General features: G+C 48.7%; 1 protein-coding gene across 4 annotated transcripts in view; it reads right to left on the bottom strand.

The window, feature by feature from the left end:
• Positions 1-11,279, bottom strand: part of SLC6A13 (solute carrier family 6 member 13) — a 39,021-nt gene extending 27,742 nt beyond the window's left edge. For 2 of the 4 annotated variants that reach the window (XM_059184465.1, XM_059184468.1), the window contains exons 1-2: positions 9,241-9,359; positions 6,364-6,570 (exon numbers count right to left, since the gene is read on the bottom strand). In XM_059184465.1, the coding sequence (XP_059040448.1) occupies positions 6,364-6,565 (202 nt within the window). In that variant the 5' untranslated portion in view covers positions 6,566-6,570; positions 9,241-9,359. Of the gene's footprint in view, positions 1-6,363; positions 6,571-9,240; positions 9,360-11,143 lie in introns of those variants that run through there. The other 2 variants (XM_059184466.1, XM_059184469.1) reach the window with 2 other exon arrangements.
• Between the last annotated feature and the right edge of the window lie 1,191 nt (positions 11,280-12,470).

Below are 12,470 nucleotides of genomic sequence, written 5' to 3'. Positions count from 1 at the left end.
GGGCCCGGGTGCAGACTTGGGGGTCCTATGGAGGCCCAGCCTCTTTCCCTACCCAAGCCCTGGTCACCATGATTAGAAGATGGAGCTAGTCCTAGAGATCCTAGACCTCAGTGATCTGCTCCCCCATCCCGGCAGATTAGTCTCCTTCCCCAAATTCTGAAGGGTCCTGGCATGCTTCCCTGTAAGATGGGGGAGGCCCCATGTCCAACCTAGAAGGGAATCATTCTGCAGGTCACTCTTCTACAAAGGAACCCATTCTGTGGTATCTTCTGTAATATTCCAGCAAATATTTAAAAAGCCTAAACTGATAAGATTCTACCCAGCGGTGAGCATCCATGACCTGTTACATGCCAGAAGCAACACTATTCTGACCACTGCTGGGAGCCGAGTCATTAACTGACAGTGGTTAACAAACCATCACACACTAGTAAAATCACAATCGTTATTCTTATATGGAGAAAAAAGCACTCATCATTTCCCTTTGTTCTTTATACTAACAAGCAACATCAAGGAGATCAGTCCTCCCAGAGGCCAGGTACTATTTAATCCCTGGTGTCCCTATGGCCTCTGTCCCTGTTGTCTAGGGCTGCCCTCCCTCCATAGCCTGCTGCTCTAAGATCCCTATTCCTAGAAATCCAGCTGTGGGACATTCTGTTGTAGCAGCATGTGGGATGTCCAGGCATTCCAGGGGTGGAGGAACTTGGTCAGCCAGTAGCCAGGGTCCAGGGAGCTAGAGAGAGCTCAGCTGAAGCTCCATGAAGAGTTTGGGTGTCCGGGGACTGAAGATCAGAAGGGAGGAGGGCTTGGAGGGGGATAAGGATCAAGGAAGCATCTGTCTTCACACAAGGTGACCTCCAGCTGGTGTTCTATGACTAGCAAAAACCAATGATTCCTTGCATGATTGACCTCTGCTCCTGGTTTTCAGTAACTTGACTTAGAAATTAAGTATAGGGGTACCTGGCTGGCTCAGTCGGAGGAGCGTATGGCTCTCTTGATCTTGTTCGGGGTCATAAGTTCAAGCCCCACATTGTGTGTAGAGACAACTTAAAAATAAAATTGTAAAAATAAATACAAAAATCAATTTTTTCTAAAAAATAAATTAAGCATAAAATGGTTGGCGGATGATGTTTTTGACTGGGCTGAGACTGGTGGGCAAGTAATTTACATTCCCTCCTGGCAGAGTTGAATCCTCTTACCAAAACCCTGTCCTACCACCTTCCCCCCAACATCACGCCTTTTGGGTTCTCTGGAGACTTCTCATCCCCATGGTTAGAGCTTTAGGGGACAAGCCTCGGTGGGAAGTCATGTTTGCATTTCCCTCCAGGGGGCTGAGGATGGAGAGCAGGAGAGCTAGATCAAATGTTCACCGGTCTTCCCAGGCAAGAGACCCAGCCCCAGCACCGGCACCGCTGGCTGCACAGGGCACATTGTCATTTCTCTTTAGCACTCACACTGGCTCCCTCCTAACCAGGAGGGAGAACACACAGCAGACATGTACTCTGTCCACTCCCAAGTTTTGCCCAAATAACCCGTACTTCTTATTTCTAATTCTCTTCTGCCCCCATTACCTCGAACCCACTGCAAGCAGAAGCAGTCACTGCCCCGGCCTCCCGGAGCGACCGTTCCTACAAGATCACCAACAAACAGCCCCCATGCCACCAAAGCCAACACTCCAGTCTCCTCCGTAACCTTCTTGACCTTTCTGCAGCATCTGATGTCGTTGTCCTTCCCGGCCCCTCTGACCTCATCACTTCCCTTGCCTCCCAAAACACTTCACTGTCCTGGTGGTCATCCTTCTGCACTGCTGTCTCCTTATCTGCCCCCTGCTCTTTCCTCCCCTTCCCCCATTCCTTGTTCTCTCTTCTCGCCATGAAAGGGCTAATCACCCACCAATTTATATCTCCCATCTGCATCTCCCTCACAGACCACAGACTTCTGTGTTTTACTGCCTAGTGGACAGCTCCCCTTGGATGGCTAAGAGATAGCTCCAGTCAGTGTTCCCAAAATGCAACTCCTTTTTTTCTTCTGAATACCTGCTCCATCACAGTGGAGGGCTCATCCTTCCTCCCCAGTGCTCAGGCTGTACCCCTTGGGACTGCTGAGACCAGAAAGCATCAGTGGGGGTGACAAGAAGTATCTGATTCTGCCTACATCATGGGGGGGGGGGGGGTCACCAGTCCCAAGCATTCTGGGTGTTGAGGAACTCACCCTGTCAGCAGCCAGGGTGTAGAGAACCCAGTTGAAGGTTCATGTTCAGAAGCACCCAGAATCTGGGTAGTCAGGTAGATTTGAGGGTTGGGGGGGATGGGAGGAATCAAGGATGACGCTAACATTGTCAGCCTTGTGACTGGTCTGCTTCTTCCCTGACACCTATACACTCCATTCCCAACAGCAGCCAAAGAGATTCTTTCAAAATGTAAGAACTGTAAGAAATGGGGTACCTGGTTGGCTCAATAGGTTAAGTGTCTGCCTTCGGCTCAGGACATGATCCCAGGGTGCTGGGATCGAGCCCCATGGCAGGCTCCCTGCTCTGTGGGGAGTCTTCTCTCCCTTTTCTCCCTGCCCCTCCCCACTTGTGCTCTCTGCTATTCCTGGTGCGCGCTCTCTCTCTCTCTCTCAAATAAATAAAATCTTTTTAAAAATAATAAAATGTAGATCATGTCACTCCTGCTCAAAACCCTGCTCTGAATCCCCACGTCACTAGAGCCACAGCCAAAGTCTCAAAGTAACTGACAAGGACCTCCCCGATCTGCCACTCCCTGACCCCAGCCTCTATCTACTCCCCTCCTCACAACTCCTCAAACCAGCCAATCAGCCTCTTGCTTTACGACTCTTAAATCTTGTGTGTCCTCTGCTCGGAGCACTTTTACCCTCAAGAGCCACACAGCCAACTCTCTCACTCCTGGCAAACTTTGGTTCACATGTTCTCAGTGCCCCCTCCCCTCCACCCCTCGCACACACTCCTGATCCCCTTACCCAGCTCTCCTTGGTCTTTTTCCATAGCACTCCTTAACTTCTGATATACTGTATAATTTTCCCATTTAGTATGTTTCTTGTCTGTTTCCCTCCTCTAGAATGTAAGCCCCACAAGGACAGGGAATTGTTCTATTCTGTTTATACACGGATGCCAACAATTTAGAAGAATGCTGGGCAAATGGAATGTAGCCAATAATTGCTTTAAATGACATGGTCAGGGTCAGGGCTTGTGTGGGCTGTGTGCTGGGATGGCTGGCTGAGACTGGAGAGTCTAGAAAGCCATTAGGGGTGGGCAGGCCCCAGGTTTTGGACAGCAGAGAAGGTGCTCACCAAGTAGACGGCTGAGGCAGGCAAGGCTCCCATCCATCTCCCTGAAGAGCCTACTAGCTGCTTTTGATTTGAGATGGGCTTCTTTCTATTACTTTCTCAGCTTCTCTGGTTTTTGACTATAGTGTTTCACTGTTCTCCTGCTTTTTCTTTTTCTTTTTTCTTTCTTCTTTTTTTTTTTTTAATTTCACCTGCTTTTCTATCATATTCTTGCCTCAGCCCTTTCTCTGCTCGGGAAGTCACTTCAAATTGGGATCTACCAGATGTTAAAGCTGGAAGGAATCAAAGAAGACATCGTCGGCTTAGAACAAAAAATATGTAAGTTTAGAACAAAAATATGTTTGGGGAACTTTTTCATTCCTGACCTCATCACTGAACAAATATGGATAAAAAGTGCCCGCCTAACTTATCTTCTCGCTCTGCCCCAAGTCCCAAAGGGGCTGTTTAAGTCTGGGAAGTTGAAGAAAGGGCCTGTAAGCAGTCTGATAGGGTCCATTACCTGAGCACAGTTCACCCCAGTGTGCCCCCAGCATCTTTCTCCAGAACTTGCTCAAAACATTCCTCTCATCCCCTAGGAGTCCCCAGGGATCCCTAGTTGGAGAATCATGGGTTTAAGTAAAATCACTACACCAGGAGGAAGAAGGGTGGAATCCATGTAAGTAGTCTCCACTCTCCTCACCTTCCTGCCCCACACGGGTAACAAAGGGTCCTGTCAGAAAGAGGCATCAGTCTGTTCCTTGCCAGACAAGGGGGTGAGAAGAGCAAGTGTTGGAGTCCATTCCCTGGAGGAACTTGCTTTCCCAGGAAGGCGAGGGGAGCTGAATGATGACAGAAAGGTTAAACCACAAGGAGCACCACAAACCAGGCCTGTCCGTCTAAAGACCCCACACATCCTAGGTGAGTCCTCCTTACCTTGGCAAAGGAGGCTTTCCATTAATTTACCCGGTGGCCCTGGATGACTCATGCCTTTCAGAGTAAACCTGAGCATCAGCCTCTAGCTCCAAAGACCCTCAGAACACTTCCCTCCAGCTGCTGTCGTCCATCAAGGAAAAGACGAGTCCTAAGGCGCTACGTTTGATCAAGGGAAGAGACTGTGGGTGGCAGTGTTAGGGATTAAACAGTTTGACTGGATCCAGGACACAGAAAAGGTGTCTCCACTCCCAGTCAGAATCAGCACCGCTGGAAGGCTATCCAGGGAAGAGGCCGCCAACAAGCCGGCACACCCACCCCCTTCCCTCACAAGCCCATGGCAAGAACCAAGGGACCCCCTACTCTTCCTGGGCCTGCATTTCCACCCAAGCCAGCCTCACACTCTCCGGGGCCGGCACGCACTTACCACAAAGCCCTGAGGCAGAGCTCAGATCCAAACACGGCCAGACAAGCTCCCCTCAATGGGGTGAGCCCACACTCTGCCCCCCCTCACCACACACACACACACACACACACACACACACACACACACATATGCACACACACACACTGCTCCTGGTCACAGCTCCCTTTGCTTCCCTTTCCTCAGCCCAGTGGTTTTGCAACAGAAATCACTGAAAATCACTCCCTCCCGTGTCTTCGTGCCACTCCCGCTAATTCCCAGGCCAACCTTTACCCAATTCCAGAGAGGCTTGGGGAAAGCTGCTCACCTCCTAATCTTCCTGCCATGTGAGGAGCTAAGCTGGTTACTAGGCTCCAGATACAGAGCCCCAAAGCCCAGCTTAGCCTCCAGACTCCTCCTCCGCCCTGGACCAGCCTCGTCCTTCCACCCAGCTCACTGAAGGGAGGCATGTGGAGTGTCCAAGGCTGGGGTGGAAGTGGGAAGACCTCTTTTCTTCCCTCACACACCGCACAGAACAAAGTCCTGTGATTTCAGGCTGCTGGCCAGAAATCCCCCGGGGGGAGAAAGGACATATCCGCCCATCCCTCCCCTCTGGAAACATACAAGTTAACTTCCAACTCCAAGGCCAGGCCACCAATTGCCACGATCCTGAGAACAGCACTCCAAGACTTCAGAGCGCCAAGCCAGCCCTCCCACCTCCCCTGTCCAAAACCACTGGGAGGCGGAGCTCCATGCATTTGAGAGGATCCGACTCCCCAGGAAAAGGACAGGTGTTAGGCTGGGGCACCCGCCAATCCTGTGGCCCACAGAATAACCACGGCCCTCAGCGTTTCCCCACGTGACCTACCTCCCCATTGCCCCTTCCTCCAGCCCAGACGTCCAAACTGGACCTGGGGTTGCTTTACCCACCAACAAGGAGATCTTCCTAACCTACTGCTCACCCAGAATGCTTCAGGACCTGAGAAATCCCTCTGAGCTCTCCCACAGAGGGCTGGGACTGCCTGAAAGTGAGGTACTGGTCAGAGAATGACCACCGCTGCCGGGCAGGAGCGGAGCTGCCCCCAGCGGGCTGGAATGGGGTGGGGGGAGCAGGAAGCCAAAAAGAACCTGGAGTTAATGCCACCTGCCCGCAAAGTTCAGTGGGGAATTTTGAAGGGAGAGCCGCTGGTATCAAAGGTTATGACACTGGGAGGGCTTGGGTAATGACTGCCTTCAGGAATGGCATCAGGCCAGAGGAATACAGGGAGACACGGACTAAGGAGTTTCAGGACCACAGGACAGTTCAGTAGCAACATCTTCTCCAACATCGCTGCCATTTATTAAGCTCCTGACCTACGTGACCACTGATTCTTACGGCAGCTTGCAAGGCAGGTACTGCTATCTTAATTTACAGGGAGAGCCACTGAGGCTCTGAGAGGCTTAAATGACTCGCCCAAGATGACACACAGATTAAGTAGCAGAGCCAGCGTCCAAACTCTGATCTGTCTGGTTCCAAACCTACGTTCGTACTCCTAGGGTGCCACAGCAACATAGAAAAGCCCTGGGGAAAGTCACATAATGTGTCTAGGTCTCAATCTCCTAGGTCTGCAGTGTCCTTCCTGACCCATAAGGGTCTTTCCAACTCCAGCATTTCTGTGCACCCATGGGACTCCCCAGAGGGGCAGTACGTGTGGGAGATGGAGACATCCTCCTTCCAGGGGTGTGTGGGGTGGCACAGTGGCTCTCACCTCCCCCATTTTTGTAGCAGAGATAGGGAAACCTCCAGACATTGCCGAGACCAATGATCTCCCCAGCCACTGACAGCACAAACTCCATCTTGTTGTTCCAGTGTCCCCTTTCCAGGGTGCCATCTTCCTTCGCCTTTTCCATGACTGGGTATGCTGGCTTTGTCTCTCCATTACTGGTTGTGTTCGAGACCCTGCTATCCATCCCACCTGGAAAAGAAGCAAAGTGCTCTATTAACTGCTGGGAATCCTGGGAAGAAAGGCTTCCCCTTCCTTCACCGGCAGATTCCCAAGGGAATGAGTGCACTAGAAGAAAGTAGATTCCTACCCCCTTGCCTGTAGACCCATGTTCTCCTTAGCATCTCTCACTGGTAACAGCTGAGTAATAGCTGCAGAGAATGTATCTTCCTTTCCTGTTCAGAAAGAAAGCATGGAGACTGAGGTACAGGCATGTGCTACACAGGGCAGATCCTCTTGGGTGGGGGCTTGTGGATATGGAAGAATCCACATGGCCCCTGGGTTGTCTAAGTTCCTCTCTGCCAGCCTATGGCTCGCTTTGAATGTGTTACCATGACCTTCAGTGTCTATATTCTGTATGCTGGGGACAGTTGAAAAGATCCTCAAGGCCACCAATTTCCCTTGCAGGAATTTAGTCTAGCAAAGTAACTGTGACTGTGGGTAAAGATTTGGCATTGAAGATGTTCATTATTTACAACAGCAAAAAAATTAGAAAGTACGTAAGGTCCCAAAGCGATAGATAGGTTAATAAATTATGGCACATACAGACCCTGGAGCCTTATACTATCATCAAAAATTGTATTGCAGAAGAAAAGGTAATGAAACGAAAGTGCTCACAATATGTGAAGCGAAAAGTTATCAAAGAGCATACTTGATACCATTATGCTTGGAAATATTTCATAAAGCGTATGCATTGGAAGCTTAGGATAGCCACCAAAATGGTTCTCTCTCCATGGTTGGAATATAGGAATGTTTTCCTTATTTCCATTTCCTACATTTTCATCAAAGAACATGATTTATTTTGTACTATTTAAATAAAAGCAAGTTCTTAAAAAATCCTTCCCAAGGAATGAGAAAGGCTGAGGGGGTCCTGGAATTCTGCAGAAGATGGGCTGATTTTTTCAGCTATCCTTCCTTGTCTCTCAGAAGTCAACATAAAAGAAAGATGAACTATGGGCTCGTGTGTGTGTGTGTGTGTGTGTGTGTGTGTGTGTGTGTGTGTCTGTGTGATGTTACACATAGGAATCTGTTACAGTAGAGAAGAAAACATGAAATTAGTAAAGAAACACTGTGGGGTGCCTGGGTGGCTCAGTGGGTTAAGCCTCTGCCTTCGGCTCAGGTCACGATCTCAGGGTCCTGGGATTGAGCCCTGCATTGTATCATCGGGTTCTCTGCTCAGCAGGGAGCCTGTTTCTCCCTCGCTCTCCGCCTGCCTCTCTGCCTACTCGTGATCTCTCTCTCTCTGTCAAATAAATAAATAAAATCTTTTTTAAAATTTTAAAAATTAAAAAAAAAAATAAAGAAACACTGGTCCAAATGCTTCCCTACCCTATTCTAGACTCTTACCAGGATTAAAGATAAGACTGGACATGGTTCACATTTAGTGAGCAATTACTACTAAGCACTTTACAGATATTTGGTTCCTTTAATCCACAGCCACCCTGAAATGTAAGCAGTATTAGTTCTGCTTTGTAAATAAGGGAGCTGCAGCTCAGAGAGGTTAGGTAACATGTCTGTAGCTCTACAGCGAGATAATGGCATCGGCAGGACTTGAACCAACTCTGTCCCTGCTCTTTCCATTAAATCTCTCGATTACATTGGCTACCCAGATTGATCAGCATGTCTCAGTAGCATCTTCTGATAACTCCCTCCTGATAACTCCCTTTTCTGGAAAAGAAGGCAAATGGGCTTTTTCATACACCTCAGGAAAAATTCATGCTAACAGAACTTTCTCAGGGATAGCCTCATCTTGCCCAGGCTCCCCTATGGCTCCGCCTCCCCAGGGGGGGGGGCCACCTCAGGGACTGGAACAAGGAACAGTAGGAAAGTCAAGGAACAGTAGGCACCTTCACTCATTTGATAAATTAGGGAATAGGCTGCAGAGATCTTGAGCTAAGAAGGAGAAACCCAACCAGCTGGTCCCGAGAAGGTTCCTCAGTCTTTTCAAGAAGCTTGTCTAACGCCTCATGCTCATCCTGAGCCTCTCTTTACCATCCGATGGGAGTCCTCCAATGGTGGAATGCTATCTCCCTCCCTCCCTCATCCTCCCAGACCCTAGAAGAAACCGCAGGCCTCTCCTGGGTCCCTGGCCTTATGAAGGTGCCTCTCAGAGGTAGTGTGCTGCAGTTAGAAGGTCATGAGCTGGTCAAGCCCAGCACAGACCTTAGCTCTGCGCTGTGCCACTCGCTGTCTGACTCTGGGGAAGTGAATTAACTACTCTGAGTCTCCATTCACTCATCTGTGAAAGCAAGAAGGACTAAGTGAGGCACTAGATATATATAAAGGAAAGCACCTCGTAGAATAACAGTACTCAGATTTTTATTTTCTTTCAGTATTGCCAAAGAGGTGTTCATTGTCTCATCTCACAGAAAAGAAAGGCTTTCTTTCCTCTCAGTCTAGGGTTCTTATCCTCTAAAGCCCATGGGCCCTCAAGTCCATGGCCACTGAACCTTCAGAAAGCCCAGAATATAGCATCTAGTCTTTGCACAGGCACACAGAAGTGGCAGGATCTGTTTTCTAGGAGAACCAAAAAATCCTTGGGTTGTACGAACTATGATCTTACCAACCTGTAGTCTGAGACCCAGAAACAGAAGAAAAAGAGAGCGAGAGAGAGAGAGAGAGAGAGAAGAAAATGTCACCAACCTTAGTGTGCTTGCTGCCAGAGGTCCAGTGGGGTGGGGGAAAGAATGATCTAAGGGGGAAGGGGAAGGTGCTGGCTATTTAAAGTGTGGTTCCAACTCCTCTGCCGCACTTGTAATTCTAAACTTGGCCCAGCCCACATTCCGCCTCCTGCCTGCCCCCCTCCACGTTCCCTCCCCTGAGCACCAGACAACTCACAGCCCGGGGAGTGCGAGCGCACCCTGGCAGGTCAGGCCAGTTGCTTGAGAGGCCGGGCAGCAGGCAGTCTTCCCCAGACCTCACAAGCTCTTTCTTCTGGCCACCTCAGAGTCTCCTTAGAGGGATTCTGCCTTCCACCCTTTCTCTGGCTCCAGCGCTCCTATACTCCCATCAGGAATAGGTGTTCCTTTGGTCAGGTGCCCAGTAAATTGAATGTGCATTTCTCTAAGCATTCTGCAGTTTATGATTTGGTGTGGACCATGATTAAGAATAAAGATACATGGGGGCGCCTGGGTGGCTCAGTGGGTTAAAGCCTCTGCCTTCAGCTCAGGTCATGATCCCAGGGTCCTACGATGGATCCCGCCCCTGCATCCGGCTCTCTGCTCTTCAGGGAGCTTGCTTCCTCCTTTCTCTCTGCCTGCCTCTCTGCCTACTTGTGATCTCTGTCTGTCAAATAAATAAAATCTTTAAAAAAAAAAAAAAGGAATAAAGATATATACGGGCACCTGAAATTAATGTCATGTTGTGAATTAACTATAACTCAATAAAAAAATACACTAATGGAATGAAAAAAAATCAGTTATCATTTTTGCAGGTTGTACGCTACTATTTATTTTTTACTTTTTGTTTTACTGGCAAAATTATAGGCATAAAATTCAATAAAGGGAGACTTTTGTCAGAAAAAAAGGAATAAAAATACGTAGATTATAGAAATCTGAGAAGTCAGAAAAACGCCCTCACACACAGATTTTTTTAAAGATTTTATTTATTTATTTGAAAGTGAGAAAGCAGGAGCTGGGAGGAGGAGCAGAGGGTGAAGCCGACTCCCCGCTGAGTAGGTCGCCCCAGCAGTGGCCCAGTGCGGAGCTGGGGCTGGATCCCATGACCCTGAGGCCATGACTCGAGCCCAAATCAGAGGCTTCACGGAATGAGCCATCCTGGCCCCTCATTTGCGCATTTATATACATATGGGAAAGTCAAAACAATTAATACTAGTTCTATCTGGAGAGTAGGGTTGGGGCCCGGAAATGAAACATGAAGTACGGGACATTTTTCACTTCTGTTTTCGATTTTTTGGATTGTTAAACAATGTACTAGTTTCGATTTTTTTTTTTTAACGATTTTTTAAACCAATAAAGAGAAGAAAGTGCCAAGCTTAAGCCCTAAACTCATCCTAAGCGGAAGAGCTGGCTGGGAAGAGGAGGCGGCAGCGTCCAGTCCCCGGCGTTTCGCACTCCGCGTCAGGGCAGGAGCAGAGTGGGGCGGCAGAGCACCGGCCCAACACCGAACGCCCCGTGGGATGCATGCTGGGCCCGGATGCGCCCTGGGTGCCGAGGCCAGATGGTCCAGAGCGGAGTCCCCGCTCCATCACTTTCCGTGTTGTGGCCTTGTTGCTCAAAAACCTTGTTCTCAGGCGCCTGGGTGGCTCAGTGGGTTAAGCAAACGCCTTTGGCTCAGCTCACGATCCCAGGGTCCTGGGATGCAGCGCCACCTCAGGTTCTCTGTGGGCAGTGTGCTTTCCCTCTCCCCCTCCCCCTGCTTTTCCACTCCCACTCCCCCTGCTTGTGTTCCTGCTCTCACAGTCTCTCTCTGTGTCAAATAAATAAATAAAATCTTAAAAAAATAAAAAAAAAAACTAACGTTACAAAAACAACAACAACACAACTTGCTTTTGAAAAATCTATAAAAAGGTGTGCCTCCTCCTTACCTTGCAGGGTTGAGTGAGGTTTTGGCAGGTAATGAGCATATGTGAAGGGCCCAGTCCATGGGTAGCAAGCCTTCGAATGGTAGCTGGTATTGATCCTTAGGAAATCATTCACAGTGAGCAGGGAAGGTTTCCTGAAGGAGATGAGATCCAGAGACCCCTGAGCAAAGCTGGGCTCAGGCCAGACAGTAAGAGTCTGGGGCTGGGGGCGGGGCTTGGGGTGGATGACTGAATGGGATACACAAAGGTGCCTGGGGGTGCCTGGGTGGCTCAGTCAGTTAAGCATTTGCTTTCAGCTCAGGTCAAGATCCCAGGGTCATGGGATCGAACCCCACCCCTGGCTGCCAGCTCAGCTCTCTCTCTCTCTCTCAAATAAATAAATAAATCTATGAAAAAAAAAAAAAAAAAAGCCCAGGGAGCCTCGCAGAGACAATTATTCCTGTGTTTCTGCTGCTCTTCTCTCCCCTTATGACCATCCCTCCATCTTATTTAACTGTTAAACAAGAGACCAAAAGTGTTCTCCCAGAGAGGTTGCAAACTCATGCAAAAAATTCCATTTTCAAAGGTAATGCTGTTAACTTCTGTTTTTACTTACCATCAAGTGCTACTTACTAATGACCTATGAACTGAGCTGCTAATCATTACAAACTCTAGTATTTGTGCTCTAAAATGACCAGGTAACTGGAGTGTACTGAACCTCAGATGGATATAGGAATAGTATTCTAAGTTAGGACACCAGACAGCCATCAGCAATGTTGCACAGCCTCTCTTACGCCCTCTATGTGCAAGAACTAGGGTTCCCTGTTTCAAGGAAAGACTCCCAGTGACCAGGGCACCATCAGGATCAGGCTGAGTTCCTTCAGCCTTGAATTAGAGTCGTTTAGAGTTGCTGTCCTTGTACAAAGGAATGTTCAGTTTTGCTTGTTGATCCTGTTGTTTTTACATAACCACTTACATTTTACCTTTTTAATATTTTATTTTTTAAGTAATCTGTACACTCACCGTGGGGCTCAAACTTACATCTCCGAGACAGAGCCGCTCATTCCACTGACTGAGTCAGCCAGGCACTCCTACGTATTATCATTTTGATTGCTGTTTTGTTCCTCTCCAAATCTTTGTTATCCCCAATTTCTTTTTCTCTGTAAAGTAGGAACTGGTGCTGTAAGTCTTCTGCCCTGTTTAGGTTGACCAATTTTTACAACGTTTGAAAATCGCTGGTAAATGAGTGACAGTTGCTCACAACTCCCTGTCTGGGGTTTAGCACAAATCAGGCAGGACTAGCCTTGCTTCTACCTCACTTAGCCATCAGCCTTTGACCTCCCGGGTCAGG

Source organism: Mustela lutreola, chromosome 8 (assembly GCF_030435805.1).
Source record: "Mustela lutreola isolate mMusLut2 chromosome 8, mMusLut2.pri, whole genome shotgun sequence".
Lineage (NCBI taxonomy): Eukaryota > Metazoa > Chordata > Mammalia > Carnivora > Mustelidae > Mustela > Mustela lutreola.
The sequence above is the reverse complement of the archived record's forward strand: the minus strand, read 5'-3'. Positions and strand labels throughout refer to the sequence as shown.